Below are 24,960 nucleotides of genomic sequence, written 5' to 3' on the forward strand. Positions count from 1 at the left end.
CATTAGTTATGTAAGATAAAATTTAGAAGAAAACACAGTTGAAAAGATTCATGACACTGTATTTGACAATAATTTCTTATGCAATACCAAAGGCACGGGTAATAAAAGAAAAAATAGAAAAATTGGACTTACCAAATTTTAAAACTTTTGTGCATCAACGCCACAATCAACAGAATACAAAGGTAACTCACAGGATAAAATATTTGCAAATGACTTATCTCATAAGGGATTGTTACCCAGAATATAGAGAGAATTAAACTCAACAACAAACAACCAAATTTACATGAGATTTCTTTCCATTTCTTTGTCTTCTTTATTTCTTTCAGCAAAGTTTTGGAGTTTTCATTGTACAAGTCTTTTACCTCCTTGATTAAGTTAATTCATAAGTATTTTATTCCTTTTGATGCTATTATAAATGGAATTGTTTTCTTAATTTCTTTTAGGTTGCTCATTGTTAGTATATAAAGAGGTGACTGATTTCTGTGGGTTGGTTTTGTATTACTACATTGCTCAATTTATTTATTCTAATAATTTTTCCTGTGGAATCCTAGGGTTTTCTACATATAAAATCATATCTTCGAACAGAAATAATTTTACTTTTTCCTTTCCAATTTGGATGCGTTTTATTTCTTTTTCTTGCCTAGCTGCTCTGGCTAGAACGTCCAATAATATGTTGAATAGAATTGGGAAAAAAACCCAGCCATCTTTGTCTTATTCCTGATCTTAGTGGCAACACTTTGTCTTATACCGTTGAATAGAATGTTAGCTGTGGGTTTTTCATTCATATGTGGCTTTCTTATACTGAGTTAGTTTCACTCTATTCCTAGTTTGTTGAGTGTTTTATCATGAAAGGGTGTTAAATTGTGTCACAAGATTTTTCTGTATCAATTGAGAAGATAAGGTAGTTTTTTCCCCCTTTATTCTCTTAAGACCATCTTTGTATTCTAGGGACATATCCCACTTGGCCACAGTATATATCCTTTTCATATGCTGTGGAATTCAGTTTGTTCATCTTTTGTTGAGAGTTTTTGTATCAATATTCATAGGGGATATTGGTCTGTATTTTTTTTCTCAATAGTGTCTTTCTCTGGTTCAGTATCAGGGCAATGAATGAGTTAGCATGAGTTAGAAAGAATTTCCTTCACTTTCAATTTTTTGGAAGAGTTTGAGAAGGATTGGTATTAGTTCTTTAAATGTTTGGTAGAATTCTCCAGCAAAACCATTAAGTCCAAGGCTTTTCTTTCTTGGAGGGTTTTTGATTACTGATTCAACCTTGTCACTAGTTATAGATCTATTTGGATTCTCTATTTCTTTGTGATTCAAACTTGGTAGGTTTTATGTTTCTAAAAATTAGTCCATTTCCTTTGGTTAATTTGTTGGTGTATATGTTCATAGTATTCTCTTATAATCCTTTTTATATAAAGTCAGTAGTAATGTCCCCTCTTTAATTTCTGATTTTAGCAATTTGAGTCTTCTCTTTTTTCTCTGACATTCTAGCTAAATATTTGTCAACTTTGCTGATTTTTCTTTTTAAGATTTTATTTGTTTAGCTGAGAGAGAGAGTGAGAGAGAGAGCCTGAGCAAGAGGCAGGGGCAGAGGGAGAGGGAGAAGCAGCCTCCCTACTGAGCAGGGAGCACAACGTGGGGCTCCATCCCAGGACCCTGGGATCATGACCTGAGCCAAAGGCAGATGCTTAACCGACTGAGCCACCAAGGTGCCCCAATTTGCTAATTTTTTTTAAAAAACAAATTTTGGTTTTGTTTTCTATATTCTCTTTTTATCCTATTCATTACTTTTTAAAAAAGATTTTATTTATTTGTCAGAGAGAGAGAGAGAGCACAAGTAGGGGGAGCGACAGGCAGAGGGAGAAACAGGCTCTCTACTGAGCAGGGAGCCTGATGCGGGGCTCCATCCCAGAATCCAGGGATCAAGACCTGAGCTGAAGGCAGATGGGTAACCAACTGAGCCACCCAGGCATCCCTATCCTATTCATTATTTCACTTATCTCCATTCTAATCTTTATTTCCTACTTTCTGCTAACTTTGGCTCAGTTTGTGCTTCTTTTTTTTTTTTTTAAAGATTTTATTTATTTATTTATTTGACAGAGAGAGAGATAGCGAGAGCAGGAACACAAGGAGGGGGAGCGGGAGAGGGAGAAGCAGGCTTCCCGCCGAGCAGGGAGCCCGACGCGGGGCTCCATCCCAGGACCCTGGGATCATGATCTGAGCCGAAGGCAGACGCCTAACGGCTGAGCCACCCAGATGCCCCTCCTTTGGGCATTTCTTACAGTGCAGGTCTACCAGTAACAAATTCCCTTAGCTTTTGCTTATCTGGGGATGTCTTAATTTCTCCTTCATTCTTGAAGAGGAGTTTTGCCAGATATAGTCTTTTTTTAAATTAATTAATTTATTTTAGAGAGAGAGAGAATGAGCAGGAGGGGCAGATGGAGAGGGAGTGAGAATCTCAAGCAGACTTCATGCTGAGCACGGAGCCCAATGAGGGGCTCAATCGCCCAATCCTGAGATCACAACCTAAGCCGAAATCAAAGCCAGATGCTTAACTGACAGCGCCACCCAGGCGCCCCCAGATACAGAATTCTTGATTGACAGGTTTTTCTTTCAACACTTCGAATATGTCATCCTACTGCCTTCTGGCCTCCATAGTTTCTGATAAGAAATCAGTTTATATTCTTATTGGGATCCTTTTTATGTGATGAGTTTGTTCTCTCTTGCTGCTTTCAAGATTCTTTTTCTTTGGCTTCCTACAGTTTGATAATGTTTCTTGGTGTGGATCTCTTTGAATTTATCTCACTTGGAGTTCTTTAAGCTTCTTGAATTTGTGTATTTGCCCCATTTGCTTTATCATTTGTTCAATCTCTCTCCCTACATACGCACATGCACACGCACACACACACACACACACAGGAGTTTTCCTGAAGAATGCAACTAAGTTGCAGACATCATGCTTCTTGACTCCTACATATTTCAGTGTGTATTTCCTAAGAAGAAAGATATCCTCTTAGAAAACCAAAGCAGAATCATTAAAATCAGGAAAATTAACATTTGATAAATTAACATTGATAAAATCCTACTGCTTAATCTACAGCCCTTATTCAGTTTTCATCAATTGTCCCAAAAATGGCCTTTATAGTTATTGTTTTTCCTGGTTCCAAATCTAACCCAGGATCATTTAATTGTCATGTCTCTTTAGTATTCTTTAATCTGGAATAGTTCTTCCATTTTTGTTTTTCATGATCTTGAAATTTTTGAAAAGTGTAAGACAGTCAGTCTAAAGAATGTCCTTCAATTTGGGTTTGTCTATTGTTTTCTCATGATTAGATTCAGGTTATTCATTTTGACAGAGAAATCATATAAATAATGTGCTTTCTCAGGATGGGCCCTTTGGCTAATGCTGACTTTGGTTACATGACTCATGAGGAATCTTTCAGGTGTCTACACTGTAAAGTTACTATTTTTACCTTTGTAATTAGTTATTTGTAGGGAAATACTTTGAGACTATGTTAGATCCTGTTTTTCTTCAACAGTTCATTCATTAATTTTAGAATCTTGATTCTTGTCTAAGTCAGTTATAATTTTGATCGTTGCTAAATGTAGATTTTTCTAACCCCATCATTTCCTCTATATTTGTTAGCTGACATTTTACTGTAATTAAGAACTTTCCAGGGCGCCTTGGTGGCTCAGTCGGATGAGCATCCAACTCTTGGTTTCGGCTCAGGTCGTGATCTCGGGGCCATGGGATCCAGCCCCGTGTAGGGCTCCACGCTCAGTGCCCAGTCTGTTTGTTCCTCTCCCTTTGCCCCATCCCCCTGCTCACACTCATGCACAGTCTCTCTCTCTCAAATAAATGAATAAATAAAATCTTAAAAAAAAAAGAACTTTCTATTTCTTTTATGTAATTACTTATTTCTGTCAACACAAATTCATGGATTCTTATTTTATTCAGTGGGTTATAACCCATTACAGTTGGCCCTTGAACAATGTGAGGGTTAGGGGTACTGACCTACTGTTGAAAATCTGCATATAACTTTTGACTCCCCAGAAACTAAACTACTAAAAGTTTACTGTTGACTGGAAGCCTTACTGATAACATAAATAGGTGTTAATACATATTTTGTATGTTATATGTATTATACATGGTATTCTGAAAATATAATAATGAGTATAGTAATAGTATAGAGTGATGTTGAGCATCTTTTCATGTGTCTGTTGGCCATTTGGATGTCTTCTTTGGAGAAATGTCTGTTCATTTCTTCTGCCCATTTTTTTTGTTTTTTGGGATTGTTTTTTGGGTGTTGATTTGTATAAATTCTTTATATATTTTGGATACTAATCCTTTATTGGATATGTCATTTGCAAATATCTTCTCCCATTCAGTAGGTTGCCTTAAAAGGCAACTGTTGTTGTGTCCTTTGCTGTGCAGGAGTTTTATATTTTGATGTAGTTTACACAGATTTTTTTTTTTTTTTTTTTGAGCATCACACAGCAGAGAACTTTATTCATCCATACCGTTCCAGAGAAAAGCAGGGTCACTTTAGTATGCTGTCGTCTGGGGCTTCTGCCAGTTCTCTCTCAATGTGTTTCCATTTATCCTGCTTCTTTTTCTCCTTAGCTGCTATCCTCCTTTCCTCTTCTGCTTGAGGTTTCAGGTAGCTGTAGCACTTGGCTCCATAGGCCATACCAAGGAATAGGGCAGAGTAGTGGCTGCACTTGATGAGCAGAGACCTGCACTGCCAACACCATCTTTTCTGTAACCCTACCAGATTTTTTTTGATAAATACAGAACAGTATTGTAAATGTTTTTTCTCCTTCTTACGGTTTTTGTAATATTTTCTTTTCTCTAGATTACTTTATTGTAAGAATATAGTATGTTATATATATATATATATATAATATATATATATAACATACAAAGTATGTAGACTACATTGTTGGTAAGGCCTTCAGTCAACACTAAGCAATTAGTAGTTAAGTTTTGGGGGAGTCAAAATTTACATGTGGATTTTCTGCCAAAGGGGTTGGTGACCCTAACCCCTGCATTGTTCAAGGGTCAACTGCACTATCAAATTTTAAAGTTGGGGGGGAGGTGGAGCTCTAAATGGATAGATCTCCAAAAGATAGTGTTAAATGAAAATAGTAAGGTGATGGAACATGTGGTATGCTACCTTTAGACTTCAATATAGATATATATTCTCTTAGGATGTGTGTCTCTTTCTAATATATGTGTATCTCTTTCTATATATATAATATATATTCATATATTCTATTCTAGAATATATATATTCATATACAGAGAGAAAGAAAGGGAAAGAGAGAGATACATGTATACATTCTAAAATAGATGCTGTATATATAGGAAGAGAATTATTTTAAAGAATTAGGTCATGTGATTGTGAAGGCCCAGTGAGTCCAGAATCTGATGGGGGAAACTAGCAAGCAGGAGGCTCTGGAAGGAGTTGCAGTTCAAGTCCAAAGACAGTCTTCTAATGAACCAGGAAGAGCTGATACTTTAGATGAAGTCTTAGGCCATCTGCTGTCAGAATTCCCTTGTGCTTGGGGGAAGCCAGTCTTTTGTTCTATTCAGACCTTCAACTGATTGGATGAGGCCAACCCACACTACGGAGGGCAATCTGCTTTACCTAAAGTCCACTGATTTGAACGTAAAACCCACCCAAAAACACCCTTACAGAAACATCCAGAATAATATTTGACCAAATATCTGGGCAGTGTGGTCCAACAGAGTTGACACATAAAATTAACCATCACAACTCTGCCCCTTGTCAACTTAACACCCATATCTCTTTAAATCATACTTAATCTCCATACTGAAATCTCTTTACCTGGTGAGGTGACCCAAACTTTCATTCATGAAAGGTCTGGGCCATTAGTAGTCCTGCCTAGGTTGGGTTGTTGTTTTCCATTGACTTTAATCACAGGGCATGGTAATACTAAAATACCCTAAGAGGTCTGGTCCCTACACTGGACAGATTGTTTGACAGACCTTGACTGAGCACCTCTTTTCCAGGCACTGTTCTAAGCATTGGGATATAGTTGTGAACAACAGAGGCAAAATGTCTGCCTTCAGGGAGCTTATTTAAAAGGAAACAGAGACATAACAAACAAGATTATTACTATTGGTAACAAATGCTATAAAGGAAATAAATCAGGTGATGTGATAGACAGTAATGGAAGTGTACTTCCATGGCATGATCAGAGGTCTCACTGATTATGTGACATTTGAGCTGGAACATAAAATAGGAAAGTGAGCCAGCTCATGAGAAGGGCTGGGGGAAGGGCATTCCAGGGACAGGGAATGCCAATCACAAAAACCTGAGGCAGGAACTGAAAAAAGGCAAGAGTAGAGGATGGGAAACAAGGAGCAGGGTGGTGTGATGAGCCTGGGTGTGCATAGGAACCAGATCAAACATGGTAAGACCTTTCAATTCCATTCTAAAAGCAAAGGGTTTTAAGTTGGCATGCTGCAGGATCTAATCAACCCTTTCAAGACTATTTTGGAGAACAGATTGGAGGTGGTAATCAGGGGCCAAATTAAGCCAAGAAGCCTTTGTAGTAATGCAGGGCGAGAGACGATGGTGATTCAGACAAATGAATTTGTGATGTTTTCAAGATACATCCTGAAGACAGATTCAAGACCTGGCAATGGATTGCACTAGAAGGTGAGGTACGGAGGGGAGTTAAAGATGACGCTCAGGTTTTTGTTGACTGGGTGAATGGTAGTGCCATTTCCTGAGATAGAGAAGATGGAATAAGGAAGATGTTTGGGGTGGGTAGAGGAAATAAAGAATTCCATTTGGATATATTAAGCTTGGGATGGCTAATAGATACTGAAGTAGCAGTATTTATCAAGTTATTGGGTATATAATTCAAGGCTGAGGAAATAGGCCTGGGTAGGAGTATAAATTTGGGAGTCATCAGCATATAGATATGCCAGTTATTGGGCACCTGGGTGACTCAGTTGGTTAAGTGTCTGCCTTCAGCTCAGGTCATGGTCCCAGGGTCCTGGGATCAAGCCCCACTTCGGGCTCCCTACTCAGTGAGGAGCCTGCTTCTCCCTCTGCCTCTCCTCCCCCCCCCCCCACTTGCTCTCTCTCTCTCTCTCTCAAATGAATAAAATCTTTTTAAAAAAATGCCAGTTACTGATTGCCTCTTAGCTCCATATTCATCCTTTATTGCTTCTACAGAAATTGGGTTGGGACCTTTGAATATTTTTTCCTTTGTCAATTAACACGATATTAAACTTTGCTAGTAGAGGATATTGGTGAGACGCTGCCAAGAGGAAAGGTGTTTTCCTTTCTGGTTCTGGTGTGACTGCTCTCAGCACAGCTTCTCCAGCACCCAGCTCCTGCAGTACATGGTAGTCAGCGCACAAAGAGGCCAGAGCTTTCCCCAGCACTCACCTTGGGTGGTTTTGTAGCGGACTGCCTCTGATAAAACACCTCCCTGAGCAGATTTTCCCAGCAGATTTCCAGCAAGTTCCACCAAGCATAGCGCCCCAGTGACTTCTCTGCCAGTCAGTGAACCATGGCTATGCCCTCTCCAAAAAGGTCTGCTATCAGCTCTGGGGAAGGGGTTGTTCTTCCTTGGATCCTCTATCTCAGTCCTGAGTGGCTGCTTCCTCTATGTGGTATTCCTGTATTCTTTATAGTTATCACTACTATTTATTAGCCAATCCCTCATTATTCTAATCCAGTTATAATTAATTTATATTAAAGATATAAATTGTTCAGATTACTGCGTTTTTTTTCTTTTTTTAAAGATTTTTATTTATTTATTTATTTGAGACAGAGAGAATGAGAGAGAGAGAGAGCACATGAGAGGGGGGAGGGTCAGAGGGAGAAGCAGGTTCCCTGCCGAGCAGGAAGCCCGATGCAGGACTCAATCCAGGGACTCCAGGATCATGACCTGAGCTGAAGGCAGTCGCTTAACCAAGTGAGCCACCCAGGCGCCCGCCCTTTTTTTTTTTCCTCTTGACTAATACAAATGACTCAGTGCAATTCAGGCAAGATCACTGAAGAAGGAGGCAGTACAGACTGATGTGTTGACTAGAAGGTCCCAAGTTTCTATGTTATTTTCCATTTTGAATGGGTGAGATGTAAAGGCACGTGGAATAGCAGTAGGGTGGAGCGGAAGCACCAGAGTTGGATCTCCTCTCCTGTCACCCCAGTCGGCCGTTACCAGAGGATACAGTCCCTTTCTGTGTCCACTTTGGCAGGCTCCGGATTTTGGCTGGTCTCTGCTACATGTGGGTACCTACCTACAGCTTGCAATGGCTTCTCAGTTAGCTACAACCACAGCTGGAATTCCTCTGCTGGCCTTTTTCTCAGGGTTTTGTGTATGTTCAGAGTATCTTCTGAAGCCAAAATGTTGGGAAAACACGGCCTGCCTTCACTATGTGGAGCAAGCTCCCAGTTTCACCTTGAGTACTCCGGGCTCCTGCAGACAGACATCCCTGAAGGGCTTCTTTCAAACGCTGCCTCTAGACCTCGAATCTGTTGGTTATATTGCAACTCTCACACCGACAAGGGTTGTCGGCCTGCCCATACCAGTGTCATGGACATGTAACAACAAGGGACAGAGGCTGCCCATGCTGGTGCCTCCTTGTTATCCCTACTGAGGCACTGACGTGTGTCTTGGTTGTGTAAGGCCAGGATAGGAGAAAAGATGTACGGGGTTTTCAGCTGTTGGAATTCTGGGGCCTTAGTAAGGGATCAGGTGAAACTCCTTCCTAAAAAGACAGGATGATCATGTGAGGAAGTTGAGGAGCACGAATGAATGGCCACTGCCTATAAATCCCCAAAACTGTGGGGTAGTTGAGTATCTGGAAAGCCTTCCACATAAGAAACATCACTTTCTTATACATTATCACGAGGATACCTTGGTTGGACTATCTGGAAATCCTACCCCTGGATCTCAATCCACAATTCCAGGTTGTCCCAGGGGTGCTGCTGCCATAAAGGAGTCAGGATGCCATCCCAGCAGAGAACAGCACTGACGGGGTTCAAAATCAGGCAATAAACCTTATGTGTGTGGAATCCTCTGGGCTAAAGGCCCAGGCAATGTAAGTGGTAGAATATTCCTGCAGGTGACTACAGAGGGAATTCCTCAGTGTTCTGCCTCTCTGAACCAATGGGAATTTCCAAATAGAGCTGTATTTGGAAGTATAAAATTAGGCAATTGGGTTGAACATTCCCTGAATATGTCTGGAGGCAGATACATTCTGCCTTGACCTTCCGGGAGTGCCAAGTGAATAATGCCATCCTCATTTCGGCCAATAGTGATGTGGTCAGCTGACCAGGGAAGTCCCTATTTTCGTTAGGAAGCTCTTGGTGAATGTAGTTTCTGGGAAAAGTATGTTGATTATCCCTTCCAAGGGTAGAGGAGGGTGAAGCTAATTTATCTGTTCAGTGGGGTCTTGCAAGTATCCTCTGCTGCCCTTGTGGAAGTAGACACAGAGCTTAGAGAAAAAGGCTGAAAATGCTCTCCAAATCCTAGCAGGCCAGTTGAGAAAGCTGAATCAGAAAGTCCGGGACCTCAGTACAAAGAGCACCTAACTGCCTGAGAATAAGTTGGGGGCAGTGCTGGACAAAGCATCACTGCCAGGGCTGGCAACCAAATACTGGATGAGGTATGGCCAGAAGTGGCCAACCAGCTTTAAAATGCCAAAGACAGGGCAGTCATGAGTGGCGGGGGCCGGGGGTGGTGGTGGAGATGACCGGTGAGAGTAGGGACAGTAGGCACCCACGATGTGTGCATACACAGATGGGTCCCTGGGACAGTGTAAGCTGAGGTAGAGCTGAAGGTAAGGATGTAATGTTGGAAAGCACACTAATAAACACACTAATAAAGGCATTTATAGAAGTTGATCCACATTCTAGGGACTTAAACCTACTCATGATACCATCCCAATCCCTTTACAAAAATAACAAAGGTATAAAGATTTCAACTCAACTCTTAACTTATCAATTTCTTTTAATGGAGATCAAGCTCTAAGCTTTGTGGTGCTTTGGGGTTCTATTTCTTAATTTTTTTGTAATAAAGGAGAAGTATGTATACATCTATTCCAAAGATCTACTGGAGCTAGGCCATCTGCCAAGATCACATGATATAGGAAAAAACCCAGGGTCTGTAATACATTAGGAGAAACTTCTAAAAGTCATGGTTTGTGGAAGGGTGATTCAGGTTGCCACTGAGATCACAGAAGGGTGGAAAAGGTGCATCACAATCTGATTATGGGTCCCTTTTATGAAGTACTTCCGGATGGTTCAAGATGGTTCAATTCAAAGTCTTTCCTGCAGTTGAGTTGGATTTTTTTCTGGGGGTGCACAATGGTTCTGTTTCCACTTAGTTCCGGGTGGTTGGAGGTGGTGGAATCCCAGGATATTTAGATCATGTCATTGCTCAGGAAAAACAAGTGTGTGAAGGAAGAAGTCCTTAGCCGTTGGGAATGGGACTGCCCTCTTCCTAAGTCTGAACTTACTGTTCTTGTGTGTATATGGGGGGAGGCAGGCATTCTGGAGGGAGAGGTAAAAGCTTGGCCATCGGATCTAGTAGATAACCCGGATCTATGACTTTTGTAATAACACTGTCAGTTTCTCCTTGTATTTAGACTTTAGAAGAAGATATTCATCTAAGGGAAAAATGAGATACCTAATGTTCACAGCTAATAAGATCATTGTAGGAATGAATGGGGAAAAAAAAGCACATAATTACCCTCGCTCAGAACAAGAACTATCTTCATTAGCATCCTATTCATATAGGTGCTTTATTTTAAAGTTACATTAGAAATAAAGTTACATTTAAAAAATACAGAACTCTAAAATACATGACAGGAAAAACAAAATGGTAAGGAACCAAAAAACAGAAAGTTAAAGGTGAAGTAAACAAAAGCTAAAGGAACATGTTCTAAGTTAAACAAATCAAAATGACATAAGTAAAGCTAGCTAAGAGGTCACCTCCAAAATGATGACAAAGGAACAAACAGGCAGGGTTGAGACCCAGAGTCTAAGGGCCATAAGCCCCAAGCCAGGCACACAAGATCCCCTAAGCTAAACTAAAAAGCCTTACATTCAGTTACTCTCTTGAGGCCAGGGGTCCCTGAAGGAGGGCCGAGGCCTCGGGCGTCCTTCCCCACATGGTCAGGCTGCCCAGCACATCTGTGTGGTTAGGCCTGTAGGCTGCAAGAGTCTGATGAACTCAGGCCGTCCCAGATCATCTCGCCACACCTAGGGTCCAGCCAGGGAGCCACTGCTCACCTCCATCACTGCCCATGAGTGGGACCCTTCACCTAGCGAACATGTGTCCCTCACTAAGAAGGGCAGTACATTGGGGACCCCAGCTAGCTCCTTAATGCTCAGGGACATAAAAGAAAGTCTAATATTCCTTCTAGAGCATTTGCCTTTCAAATTTTCACAGGTTGAAGCCCTAAGCCTGAGAGGTGGGACACTGTGCTGCCAAGCAGAAGGGAGGGCTCTACTGAACATCTGTGAGGACTTCAGAAAAGGGCCCTGGGTTTGCATCCTGACTTTGCTACCTCTTAGCTATGTGCCCTTGAGTAAATTACACCTCCAGGAGCTTCAGTTTCCAATTTGTGAAGTATTATTAGCGTATCATTACATGATTGTGCACACAGTAAGCAGGTCAGGGAATACACTTGGCACAGGGGACGCAGTGCTTTTGTTTAAAAGTCAGAATCATGAGAGATTTAAGGAAGCAGTTGGAGGGTGGCATAGCTACCCAGCATGTCAGGACTCACCTTTCTGGGTTAATCCATGAAGTGACTCCAAGGGACATCTTGATGAGGACCCTCATTAGCCAGGAAGGTGTCAAACTCTACTTCCAGAGGAAGGGCAACTCAAGTCCATTTTCCTCAAGGAAGGGTCTTAGCCACAGAGGCTCACGTAAGCTTAGAGCCATTTATCTCACCCTTGAAAGAAGTGGTGAATGACAGGAGGGATTCTTTCAGAACCACCTGACATGGTCGTGAACCACAGAGTGACTGGGCAGTTGTGCTATCTTCTTCCCCTGGAGACCTCTCAACACAAGAAGGCAGAGCTGTGTGCCTAGACTGGGTGGGCACACTCCTACCTGGAACAGAGACAAGGCTAGAGTAACTGCAGAAGGGCCTTCATGGGGCCCATCTCCCTTCTACTTCAAGCCAGGGCAGAAGTTCAGCTGCTGGTCTCAGGAAAGAACCTATTTTATTTAGCTGAGCATCCCAAAACACATCACATTTTAAGGAGAAATCAAGACATTGTTTGCTGGCACAGTGAGGGGCAGAGGAGGGATGAGAGTAAGTCTCTAAAAAAGAAAGGCACAGCACCCAGATTCTAATTCTTTACTTTAATGCCATGTGAGGGTACTGGGGCTCCATGCACCAAAGTGCTTACAGACAGGTAGTGAACGAACATAGGAAGTGTTATGCCATGTACACAGACCCAACACCATACAGAAGGAAGACAGTGGGCCCAGGTGACCTCCCATACTCCAGAGGCAACCTGTTCCTATACCCAGTCTTTGTTCCTGCCTCCTCAACCCCTGCCAACCCACCCTTCTCCCAATTAACATATGTATACATATATGTTTCTTCCAGAATTCCAAAAAGTGCCTCTTCCATTCCAGTTCCCCACACTCCGGCTTCTGATGAATAAAGCCTCCCTCTTTTAAGGATCACAAGGCAGGTACTACCTTCATGAAAGAGCCCCAGCAAAAAGGTACCTAAGAAAGCTTAATCACTTAGAATCAAATATGGACAGAACGTATGCAGAAGGATATTTAAAATTCTAACTGGGATCAAACTGCTCAGTGTAAGTAGTTTTTGTTTTGTTGTTGTTGTCATTTGTCTTAACCTCTTCAGGATCCAGCTTAGACCAAGATTGCACACTGAGGCTCACCCCACCTTGTGGCTTGCAAATGTCATTCTTCTAGTCCTCCAACAAGCCACACAGAACAGGAAGATTATGTCACCTGAACAGCCTGAGGCACAAGGCTCAGACAGCAACCAGAGTATCCTAAGCCCCAGGAAGAAAGCATAGAAGCTTTCAGAGCACAGTTGACTGCTTTCCACATGATAAGCACTGGACAGCCTCGTGAGTTAACCAAAGGTAGAATAAGGATGGTGACGGTTCCTCTATTTCTTCTGTTTAGAGCGTTACCCAAAGAACTCCTCCATCTGGGATGCTGTGATGTGTTTCATTGTGGTTTTGTTTCAATCTTTTTTGTTGCCATTAAGTTTTCCATTTTTGTTGAATTTTGTTATGGCTGCTATTGCACCATACAATCCTATCTCCTAAACTTTTCCCCTTCCCAACCAGTGAGCATGACACCTGGGAGAAAAGGTGCCCAAAGTCAAACATAATGGAAGCTCCGAAGGCAGGCACTTGGTTTGACCCATCAATGTTATGCACAAGAATTCTATGAAAATATACTCTCTTTCGACTGGGTAGAAGCATTCATCCTTTGGAGCCCTCCTTCCTAACCCAACCCTTCTTATGCTCTAGACCTGACCATTTAGAGTTGAGAAGGGATCCAACTGGGAGAAGTCACTTCCTCAGATATGACCTTTATTTGGAGGCCATTACCTCAAACCACCACATCCAAAAGCGCTCTTCATCTTGGTCTTGGCTTCTCATCAGAGAATGGCCAAATTGGGCCACTGAATTCTTTTACTTCATTTGGAAAGAGCTCTAAGCTGGCTGCCAGTATTCCTGCTCTGCCTGGTCTACTGGCCCAGAGCCTTGTCTCTCCCACAATGGCATAAAGTACACCACTGTGAGGACAACACAGGGCCAGAGGGATCCAAAGGAGTGTCTCTAGCAAGGGACCTGGGGACAGCGTCCTTATCCAGCATCCCTGGAGCCCTAAGCTAGTCTTCAGGGCCTATTTTTGAGCAAACTTGCATTTGAGCCTACCAATCACTCTATCTTACATGTATGGACTCTAAATAACCGAGGTACTGTGATGCTCTGTGCCAGGGGTGGGAACGAGAAGGAGCCTAGGCCAGATAACTGAAAGCACTGGGATTAACTGTCTCCTTTCTACTCACACTGCCTTTCTCCTGAACAGCTTGCCTCAGTGTCTGTCCAAAAATGAATTTGTATTAGGCAGTAACACCTATTGGAGCAACTTAAACGAAAGACTTCTGTTAGAACAAGACAAGAGCCATGTTGTTGGAGTAAGCTTCAAGCAGGGACATCAACTCCAGAAGAGTGATGATTCATTTGTGGATGAGGACAATAGAGAGAACACGTATCTCTGAACCTGAACAACTGACTGTACCTTCCTCTTAGATCTCAGTCTGCACCTCTGTTCCACCATACAACGTGAGTGCAAAGCCACGCCCGGAATCCCTGTTCCACAGAGGGCCAGGAGGTCGCTGACCCATGAAGGAGTTTGGCAAGGTCCCAGGACTTGGCCTTCTCTTCCTCAGAAGGATGCAGACATTTTCTGTTCCCCCTCGCCCTACCTCGCCAATCTGGTCTTGTAGGACTGAGACCAATGAGGCTGTCCTCACCAGTGTTTTACATATGAAAAAAAATCTCCCTACCAAACACCAAGGACAGTCAAGCAGAGTCGTGATTACAGGGAGAAGCCCTTAATGCAGCACAGAAATGTTATGTTCCAATTGCTGGTGCTGCATAGCTCTTCCTTTAGGAGATGCATGTCCATAGCCTGCTTAACTGCCCTAGTCTGCAGATGGAGCAAGAAGAAAATGCAGTGGGAGCAGAACCTTGTGGATCCTTTTCTCTCTCTGAGATGTGGGGAGCAGAACGTGACGGAGGTTTGCTGCTATCGTCCTACAGCTCCTGGTATAGCTGTGCCTCCCACCCAACCCTTTCTCTGCTTCCTCAGAACAGACACTCTCCTAGGAGAACGTGAGCAGGATAAAGCAACAGGGTTTAAAAAAGAGGGGGGTTCCTATCTACAGAGGTTCACCACAAATTGGATGCTAACCATGAAATGGCAGCCAAAGAGATTCTGAGCCTCCAGAAAGGATGTTACATCTCATAGATAACAGAAGATCTATGCAACTTGCCTGCTTGACTCAGGGAATCTTCAAAAGGAACCTCTGAAATCTGCATTACAGCCCTGAGAAGATAACCCTTCAAGCAAGGAAGGTTGGTGGAAGGTAGGAGAAGCCAAGGCCCTAAGGCAGGGCTGTAAACATTGTGCTTTTCTAAGGCCAACCTGGTGCATGGCTTTGGCAACTATGGTTGCATCTCCAAAAGGTGGTGAAGAATATGTTTCAGGAGGAAGAGTCTTTCCACATCCTAAAACAAAGCGTGGAACTATCCCTGGGGGAAGAGGGAGAGAAGATGCTGCTTCTTCAGTCAGGGGCTGTGGGGTAGGTCCTTGGGTAAATCCCCCACCATATTCTGTGTTCATACCTATATGCTAGGCACAAGAAAGGGACACTCGAACAGGGCTGAGGAAGTGATTACGCCTATATTAGTTTGGTAACATGGCACTAAAAAGGGCAGAAACTCTCTTGCAAGATCAAGAGAGTGACGAAACCTCTCTGGACTTCCTGGTCAAGCCCTAGCTAGCCAGACCCCATCAGCCTCAGGCAAAGACTGCTGTGCCTTGAGGAAAGGTCAGGTGAGTGCAGGTACCAAGTCCCTGTGGGCCACAAGCCCTGAGCCTGATCCCGAGGTACAGCCGGGAGACTGGAGCTGCCAGGAGACCTCCATCCCCTTGGAGCTGTGCCTCAGGACTTGGTCCTCACCTCAGCAGGTCTGGGGCAGTTAGTATCCCTTCCAGGGATACTAAAGAGAAGGGACGCCCTCCCTGACGGGACTGTTCCCTACCAGGGCTACTCACCACCATGTGATCTTGAACTCATAGATGGGGCGCTTGCAGTAGTAGTGGTTGATGAGGTGCTTGTCACACACCCCGATGCACTGGTGGTCCACGATGAGGCCCTGGGCTGAGAGGTCCGTGACCAGGCAGTGCAGTAGGTCATAAACATCAGCCACAGCCTCCCAGGGCCCAAAAGACACATCCACTTCGCAATGGTGCTCAAAGAGCTGCCCATCGCTCTCGCTCCGCTCGAAGCGCAGGGAGTTGAGAAGAGGACACTCGTAGGGGGTGATGGGCATCTCCTCCTTGAAGACACAAACCTTGAGCTTGGCAAAGCGGGCCTTCCGCTGTACCGCACGCAGCCGGGCAATCTCCACAATCCGCTCCAAATGGTCTGGGGGGTGAACACAGCACCCATCACTGGGACAGGGGTCAGGAGGTTGGGGTGGGGGGTGGACAAGGCAGTGTCAGGGCACAAAGAGAGAGCCCCAATGAAGGCAGGATTCAACAGGGGAGAGAGATCCTGCAGAAGGGACTCTGTGGGCTTATGAAGGGCACAAACTTAAACAGGATCATGGATCGCCATGGCAAAAGGAAACCAAAAAGAATGAGGACAATCCTTTTGAAAGATGATTTGATGATGTCACAGGCAAGGTGGGTCTTATTTAACCTGAATCTTCCCAGTGTGACTGGGAGGGGAGGGCAGAAAGGGAAGCAGGAATCTCTCCAATCTTGAGTAACGTAGATGAATCTCGGACCCACTTCTTCTGGTGAAGACCTAGGCCCAGATAGATGCCTTGCAACCCTCCTTTCCCACACCTCGACCACACTGGGCAGTTGACCCCTCACCTTTGTAATAGGGCATGAGTCCCAGAAATGCCTGGCGCACTTTCTCCCCCTTCAGAGGCTGCATGTTCTCTAGCTGCTCCAGGAGGGGCCCGACAGCATAGTACTGGGCCTCTTTATACACAGCCCGTACACGCTCCCGGGGCGGCAGGTCCCCTGAGCGCAGGAAATTCAGCACATCTCTGAGCAGGAAGGAAAGAGAGTTGGTGAGAAGGAGCTAATGGACCTGGGCGGTGACACATAGTAGTTAGAGCACAGAATCTGGAACCAGACTACCAGCTGTGTAACCTTGGGTAAGTGAACCTAACCTCTCTGTGCCCTGATTTTCTCATCTGTAAAAGGGGGGAAATTAAAAAAAAAAAAACTGCCCCATAATGGAATGAAGGGATTAAGTGAGTTAATAGATAAAAAGTGCTTGGAAAATACCTGGCACTGGGTAAGTCCTCAATACGCATTAGGAGCTGTTATTATCAGTATCATTACTATTATAACTATTATTAGGCATAATATTTTTTATTTTTACTAGGTGTTGTTATTATTGGGTATACATAGGAATAATGGAAAGATGTGATTTCTAGGCTCCTTAATCTATATATTTAAATTGAGATATAATTAATGTGCAATCAAGGTACAAATCGTATAGTTTGATTACAACCACCACCTACACCAAGATACAGAACGTTTCCATCTCCTTAAAGTTTCCCTCTGCCTCTTCCAATTCAACCCCAGAATTCTTCTATCAATGAAGATTAGTTTTGCCTCATCTTGAAATTCATGTAAGTGGAAGCACATAGTACGTTGTCTTCCATGGCTTCTCTCCTTCAACAGAATGTTTCTGAGATTCATCCCCTATGTTGTGTGTAACTAACTAAGTGGCCCCGCATTGAATGGATATGCTGTAATTTATTTACCCATTCTCTTGTTGATGGACAGTTGCGTTGTTTCCAGTTTGGGGCTCTTACGAGTAAAGCTGTGATGAACATTCCTGTAAAGACTTTCTGGGGACACATGTACCAACTTCTCTTGGGTATATATTAGGAGTAGAATTGTTCACTCATAAGGTGAAGTGCATGCTTAACAAAATGGTTGTAGCATTTTACATTTCCACCAGCAATGTAGAGTGGTTCCCCATCTTCTATATAACCTTGCCATTAGTCTTATTCGGTAGCTATAAAGACATCAAATGCTTACCCCTAACACTTGAACAAACTGGTTCCTGGAGTGAATAAAATCATATACTGCATTTTCTTAAGATAAATATTCAGTTCTTTTAATTTTATCTTCAAATTCTTTAGTGCTAAGAATAATCAGATCCTTTACTGGTAGGTGTGGGAAGGTCTTTTCTGTAAAGATATGTGAGTAAACCCCAAGATCAAGATGTTGCCTCCACAGTAGTCTCTGACCATGATGTAATACCAGCTAACACTCACTAAGTACTAACCTGTGTCAGTCACTATTCATGTGTTATCCCATTTAGTCACTTCAATGACATTGTGGGTAAGTGCCATTTTAGGTCCATTTTATAAATGAGGAAAAAGAGGGGCTCAGAGAGGTCAAGGAATACCCGTACTCAAGGAGTCACAGCTAGCAGGAGCCCAGATGCAGACACGGTTGACTCCAAGGCCATACCCACAGTGGTCCAGACCCTAGCCCAAAGTGCTACTCACTGATCACAATGGGAAACCGCCCCAGGCGGCGGCCCAAGCAGCCTTCATGGGGGGGTGCTGGGAGCACATGAACTGCACCAGCAGAGAAATGTACCTGACCAAATGCCTTAAACCCCTATTTTATTTTATCTGAGTCTTTAGGCAACTTCATCTGCGGCTCATGAATCATAGGCCACTGTAGTCCAGCAGCCCGAGGATAAAGGCTACAACAACCTGCTTTCTGCCACACCCTTGCCTGGCTCTGACCCTCTCCAGCTGTGGCCACCTGGGCATGGGCACATCAGCCTACAGCCAAACCCTGTTCCCCCTCACCACAACCCCTTTCCAAATTAGTCCTCCAGGATCTTACGCAAACCTTGGTCCGCTCTGAAAAACATAACCCCGGGGCAAGGCCCAGCTAAGAGTGTTGTGGGAGCTGCCAGCCGGGGCCAGCACTTTCCTCCCCCAAACAGCCTGCAAACAAAAATCTTTTTATAGCTCTGCAGAGCGATGTGACACTTTGTTTTCTCAGCATTGGAGGCAGCTGACAGCCCAATGGGGACACCCAGATGGTTCAAAGTAAATTGTTTGACCAGAGGCTCCTTTCTGAACATAAAAATGTCCTTTCTCCCAGTGCAGGCAATCCTACTTGGAGGCCAGCACAGAGACGTGGTGGTTGGAGAGTTTTTGCCTCCCTAGTCAATCTGTTGAAGGTGGAGAAGCATGTTAGTTCTCTAGTCATCTCCAAAGTTAGACTGAAGGGGCAAAGAGCTTTAGCCACATGCTCTGGAAGGACCTGGCCAGGGGTCACACCAAGGCTCCTCATGTAATTGGCATGGCAGGCCTGTGAGGCAGCTATCATTATTTCTCATTTCACAAATAAGGAAACTAAAACATAAAGTCTTTAAGCTGTTCATGTGTAAGGTGTCAGAAGTCCTTTCTTGGGAAGGGCTATTTTCTTTTTTGAGATTGTGTCTTTCCATGTTTTAGTATTAAAATGACAGTCACAATTGAAGGTGTTTTTTTTTTTTAAAAGACTTTTCTTGGCAAAATTAAAGGATGGCAATCACATATTGGCCGTTCCCTCACCTTTTTTGTTCGTTTGTTTTAAACTCTTGAAGGAAGTCTGAGAACCACGGTCCCACACTGTGTCCCTCCCTAAGGGCAATGTGGAGACCCAGAATCTGAATCTGAGGATTTTCCCCAAGAAGTTGCTTTAGAATCTCCCACCTCCAGGCGGGATCACACCTGCTCCACACAGATGACAATTTCCTGGTCTTAAATTTCACAGGACAGAAGCAGTTTCACCACATCCAGCCAGTGTGTGTCACCTGGGATTTCTCTGGCTGTCCTCATCTCCTCTGGGAAAAAAACTATGACTTTTGATCTCATTCAATAAACACATTTATTAAATTCCATCAGTACATTTGTTATCTCCTCTTCTAGGTATTATAGAAGACACCAAAGCCCCATACGAAAACCCAGGACACTCACTAGGACTACAAAGGTGACCAAAGAGGGAGAAACATACCCAAAGTGGGTGCCATCCCGGTCAATGAAGTACCGGCCCTCGGCGTCTGTGGGGATGTAATGCCGCCCGCTGAACATGGCCGCCAGCATGGTGTCTTCATAGCGCCGCAGGGTAGACAGGCGTGTGGTGAAGTGAGCCCCTCCAATGTTGAGGGGGACAACCTCAGGAAACTGGAAAGGAAGCACCGGCACTGTCAGCCAGGCACTGGGGAATGAGAGCAGGGGCTGCTCCGCCTGCAGTCTCCTTGGGTCTCATCAGTGCTGCACCACTCACGCACCCACGGCTAAAATCTGGGAATGCTCCTTCTGATGCTCTTCTCTCTCTCCTCCCTCTGCCCACACTCCTCAGTTGCCAAGTCCACCCCACTGTCCCCCTGATAGCCATTAAATCAGGCCTCCCCACCCCAGTTCTACTATCTCTGCTCTATTACCACTTTTATGCCCTTGCTTATGCTGTCTTCTCTGTCCAGAATGTTCTTTCCACTCTCCCTCTGTCCATCTAGCAAATGCAATTGCCCTACATGCGGTGCGCTCAAGGGCACCCGTCTGCGAGAGGTCTGCTAGCCCAGCCGTGTGCCTTTCTCTAGCGCACACCGAGGCACCATAGAAGTTGGCAGCATCTACTCATTCGAAAAGCTTCTCTTCAAGTTTCCTGATTTTGTGAGCATTTCTGCTCTTTTGTCCCTCGCCTGCCCCAAGACAGACTTAAACTAAGTATTCCCTCCATCGTGCCTTCACCATGTGCCATGCTCTCCTCTTTATACTGTCTAGCATGATACACTGGCACTTAATTACTCCTGTGAGCCTACCCTTCTAGACCCCAAGCTTCCTGAGGGCAGGGACAGCATCTTATTCACTAATCACGAGGCCACCCACAGCGGGGCTCGGAGATGTTTGTGGTATTATTCCAGGCATCCACTCCTCACTACCTCACCGCTTCTCTCCTACTTAATCTGTAGAGTGAGATCAGTCCCTAGTCCAGCTCAGGTTCTGGAGGCAAGGGCAGGGGGAGGAATAGGGAATGACAGTATAGATTGGCCCAGAGAAGCTCTAGGTTCTCCCTAAAATGCTCAGGAACTTTTTTTGGGGGGCGGAATAGCCTTCACTGCTTGTGGTTTTAAAAGAAATGAAGCCAGTTCTCTCTAATTTTCCCACGAACCTCCAGATTAACTAAAATTTTATACTAGTGCACACTTTTTAATATGACATCTCTCAGGCTCCAGTGTATATTTATCTAGATAGTCCTTTCCCTCAGCTTTCCAGTTCTATTTTTTTTCCACTTTTTTTTTTTTGAGGTATAGTTGACACATAATGTTATATTAGTTCTGGGTGTACGACACAGTGATTTGACAGGTCTATACCTTATTGTCTGCTCACCGCAAGCGTAGCTACCACCTGCCACCATATATCGCTATTACGATATCATTGACTATATTCCTTACGCTGTACCTTTTATCCCAGCGACTTATTCATTCCCTAACTGGGAGCCACTACCTCCCACTCCCCTTCGCCCATTTTGCCCATCCTTCCACCCTCCCTCCCCTCTGGTAACCACTGGTTAGTTCTCTGTATTTATGAGTCTATTTATGCTTTGTTTTTTGTTTGTTTTTTAGATTCCACATATAAGTAAAATAATGTGTTTTCAAATTCTTTGTGCAATAAAGTAGGATACAAATACATTAAATCAAAGTTACCCAGAGCCTAATGCAGTGCCTGGCTTGCCGTAAAGACCCAAATATGCACTGAATGAATGAGTGAATGAATGAATGAGTGAATGAAAAAAATACACAGTTCTTGTGTATGTATGCACTGTTACTCTTCTGCAACCAAAGGACAGCAACTGCCTTCTACTTACTCTACAGCTCCTCTAAAACTATTGTATGTGCATACCAAGGACTCAAATATCATTTTGGGATAATAATACTTTACATTTCTGGAGCTCTTTACACCTTTTCCAAGGACATCTCATACCAGTCCCAGTGTCTGCTCCATAGTAGAGCTGAAAAGACTGAGGCACAGAGGAAAAAGCAATCAAAAACAGTTTTAGATCTCACGTGGAACAATGTACCTGTGGGGGAACTGGCCTACAGTCCCGCGCTCTTTCTCTCAAACCACATTGTCTTCCCAAGGACAGTGCACAAAAGATAAACACCAGTGTTCCTGATGCCTTCTCCCCCCCCCCCAACTGCAAAGAGTACTTCCAGGGTTTTGCTCATTGTCACAAGTGTTTCATGACGTTGAGAGTTCAGGCTTCTGATGCCAAGAGGACCAGCCACCCCCAGTCCAGCCCTGCCCCTCCGGAGCTGTCCATTTTCCTAGGACTCCGCACATCACAACAGGCTCCCTTATCCAGCACTACCTTAGCTCCTACCTCCTAGTCTCCTTCTTCAGTGCCCAGCAGTGCCCCACCTTCCTCCTCTTTTCTCTTTCTCTTGAGGGTCATTTCGGCTCTAAAAATGACACTGTCATACACAGTAAGACCAGTAGGAGCACCCCAGCACAGGAGCTAGCGGAGGAAAGCCGTGGAGCTGTCGGGTGAATGTGGACACATCTCTTCGTTGGCCTGCTTCTTATCTGCACACAGTCCCGTACCCCACCTTCTGGGCAGCTGGAGATTAGGTCTGGGCCACCACGAAGGCCTCCTCTTTGGTTTCCTAGAAGACACTCTCCTCTTGGGACTCCGAGGTCCCCTTCCCACAGCCCACCCTCCCTCCTCTAGTCGGTAAGGATGGGACAGAGGGGTGGGCCTAAACCAGCCTTGCAGTCAGTGAATACTGGAAGCGGGGATTGGGGGAGGGCGGGGGGCGAGGGGGGGTGGGCAGGTGTGCCCCGGGGCAGGGAAGACACACCTGGTGCGTTTTACTGGGGGTGGGTGGGCCCGGGAGCACAGCTCCCCTGGCGCCGCCCTCGGCCCCACCTCTGACCCCAGCCTCAGCGCGGCTCGCACCCCAAGGTCAGCTCTGCTGGGCACCTGCTTCTCCCTCTGCGCCCCTTCCCACGCCCCACCCCCCAGGTACCTCCTGGGGCAGCAGGGGCAGCGCGTGCCCCGCCTGCGTGGCCGTCGGGGTGGCCGGCTCCAGAAAGTCGTCTTCAGCGTCGGAGCTGGACATGGCACCGTCTGGACGACGGCTGTCTGGCTCCCGCCCCGTGACTACCACCATCCCTCTGGCTCTGGACAGTGGGCGCGGCTTCGGGCGGGCGGGCGGGCGGCGGCGGCCCGGGCACTAGCGCCGAGCAGCGCCTGACATGACGCGGCGCGGCCGACGGGCGGGCCCGGGGGGCCGAGAGCGCAGCGCGCGAGCGCGGGAGGGCGGCCACTCCCTCAGCGCCAACTGGCTCGCGGACCACCGCGCGGACCGCAGGGCCACCCGCCTGACCCGGCCGCCTCCCGCTATTGGCCGAGGCTCCTCTTGTTCCGCCTCTGATTGGCAGGAAGCTCGTCCAGTCCAAGAGCAGGCAGCGCGTTCGGCCTGCGCCTGAGTGGCCACTGGGAGCCGGGCCTGCTTGCCTGCCCTGCTCTGATTGGTCGTCAGGCAGGCGGTCGCGCCCTCTCCACCCGCTATCTCTCGCTCGGCGCGCAGGGCTGGCTCGCGAGGCCGCCGCCGCCTCTAGGCGGGCGCTCCTCGTTGGCTCGGAGGGTGGTTCCCGCATCGGGGTCGACGCCTCCGAACTCGAGAGGAGGCAGGGCTCACGACCTAGCCGTTCGTCTGTCTGCAGGGCAGTGGGTCCCGTGCCGCCTCGGGCGTCGAAGGCCAGGGAAAGCCGGGGGGGCGGGGAACCAGGTCACCCCAGTAGAGGTGCGGGAGGAGGGCTGAGGATGTGGAGGATGTGGCGGGAGGACGGCTGATGTCTCTGAGCTTGTAAGAGAGGAGGGGCAGCACTGCGACAGGGGCCAACCCTCCTCAAGCCACAAGGGCAAGCAGGAATCTGAAAAAAGAAAACGCAAAATTGGAGTAACCCGAGTTCAATTAGGAATGGCCGTGACTCTCCATCCTCTACCTGCCAGTTCCTCCGCAGACGGAGACAGGCCCTCCCCACAGCAGCTGACATATTGTCTGCAGCCTCAGCCGCTGTGGCCCCTTGTAGGGGCTGGGCCAGCTCAAGGACTCTGCTAGGGATCAAGGCTTGAGCTCTTTCAAACCATTTTTACACCCAGTTCCTCATCTGATCCCCATAGTCTTGTGACAGAAAAGGGAAATTGAGATCTAGAAGATCGGGACAGCTTCAGAGAGGTGGGCCGTGAGCTAGAGACAGAGCACTTCCTCTGTTGGACCAATCACACTCCCAGCTGCGGAAGGCTTCTAGGTCAGTGTTTTCTCCCACTTCAGTTGCATCCAAATCACTGAGGGGGACCTTGTTAAAATACTGATTCCCAGTCCTACCTCCAGGGAATCTGATTGGGTCTGTCTGGAGTGAAGCCCTTACCCTGGCATTCCTAACAAGCTGTTAGGTAATTCTGATGCTGCAGGTCCATGAACCACACTTTGAGTAGCACTGCCCCAAACGGGCCCCCTGGAGGCTTCCTCTTATTTATCACTAACTGCTCCCGCCTTTCTCAACAATATATATAACAAAATTTCCTCTTTCTATCCTATGGTAAGTAGGATGTTTCAGCTGTAACAAAAACTGCAACCAAAATTAGCTTAAATAATAAAAGAGAACTTTATTATTGTACATGGCAAGGAGTCTGAGCAGATCCTGGGTTGGTTCACTAAGTAACTCAACTGAACAAGGAGTTACCTGGACCAGCTTCCTTCCATTTATCCACTCGGCCAGATGGCCTCTCCTCCCCTAGGAATCCACAGGAGAAAACCACAGGACTAAGGGCTCTCAGGGAGACAGTTACTCCAACTCCTTAAAGAAAGGCTGTATAAACAAAATGAGAAGGGAGCCCCAGAGGCTCAGGAGGTAGGGAAATCCATGCGCAACCAGTCTTACATTGCATTCTGAATGTGTTGGAGTTTTCATTTTCCAGTCCTGCTGAGGATTTCCTTCAGGAGTGTAGTTTCCCAGTTATTTCTGTTTACACAGTTGGGCCGGGGGGGGGGGGGGGATCCAAGATCAGCAGCCTGGAATGAGGACTTGCTGAATGAGTAGGAAGGGG

At 45.6% G+C, this 24,960-nt stretch overlaps 1 protein-coding gene across 6 annotated transcripts; it reads right to left on the reverse strand.

The window, feature by feature from the left end:
- Positions 1–7,996: 7,996 nt before the first annotated feature.
- KCTD7 (potassium channel tetramerization domain containing 7) lies at positions 7,997–23,076 on the reverse strand. Of its 6 annotated transcripts, none has more exons than XR_004302564.1 (6): positions 22,874–23,076; positions 19,858–20,027; positions 16,684–16,862; positions 15,856–16,228; positions 11,792–12,119; positions 7,997–8,764 (listed from the first exon to the last, which is right to left on the reverse strand). XR_004302564.1 is itself a non-coding variant. In XM_032430959.1 (6 exons), the coding sequence occupies exons 3-6, from the start codon at positions 19,944–19,946 to the stop codon at positions 11,933–11,935; spliced, it is 828 nt and encodes a 275-aa protein (XP_032286850.1). In that variant the 5' UTR covers positions 19,947–20,027; positions 21,786–22,510; positions 22,874–22,964; the 3' UTR covers positions 10,891–11,932. The 6 variants fall into 6 exon arrangements, 4 of the variants coding, with proteins under 4 accessions (XP_032286850.1, XP_032286848.1, XP_032286851.1 ...); XR_004302563.1 differs by lacking the exon at positions 7,997–8,764 and adding an exon at positions 9,732–10,666; XM_032430959.1 differs by lacking the exon at positions 7,997–8,764 and adding an exon at positions 21,786–22,510 and having other exon boundaries at positions 10,891–12,119; positions 22,874–22,964.
- Between the last annotated feature and the right edge of the window lie 1,884 nt (positions 23,077–24,960).

Source organism: Phoca vitulina, unplaced genomic scaffold (assembly GCF_004348235.1).
Source record: "Phoca vitulina isolate PV1807 unplaced genomic scaffold, GSC_HSeal_1.0 scaffold45, whole genome shotgun sequence".
Classification (NCBI taxonomy): domain Eukaryota; kingdom Metazoa; phylum Chordata; class Mammalia; order Carnivora; family Phocidae; genus Phoca; species Phoca vitulina.

What these genes read in the sequence shown, in the direction of transcription:
- KCTD7 (XM_032430957.1), bottom strand. Translation starts at nt 23,017, where the DNA reads ATGGTGGTAGTCACGGGGCGGGAGCCAGACAGCCGTCGTCCAGACGGT. An exon ending in TGCCCCTGCTGCCCCAGGAG is followed by an intron (nt 20,028 to 22,873) that starts GTACCTGGGGGG and finishes CTTCCTTTCCAG; the next exon opens with TTTCCTGAGGTTGTCCCCCT. An exon ending in CGGGATGGCACCCACTTTGG is followed by an intron (nt 16,863 to 19,857) that starts GTATGTTTCTCC and finishes CTTCCTGCTCAG; the next exon opens with AGATGTGCTGAATTTCCTGC.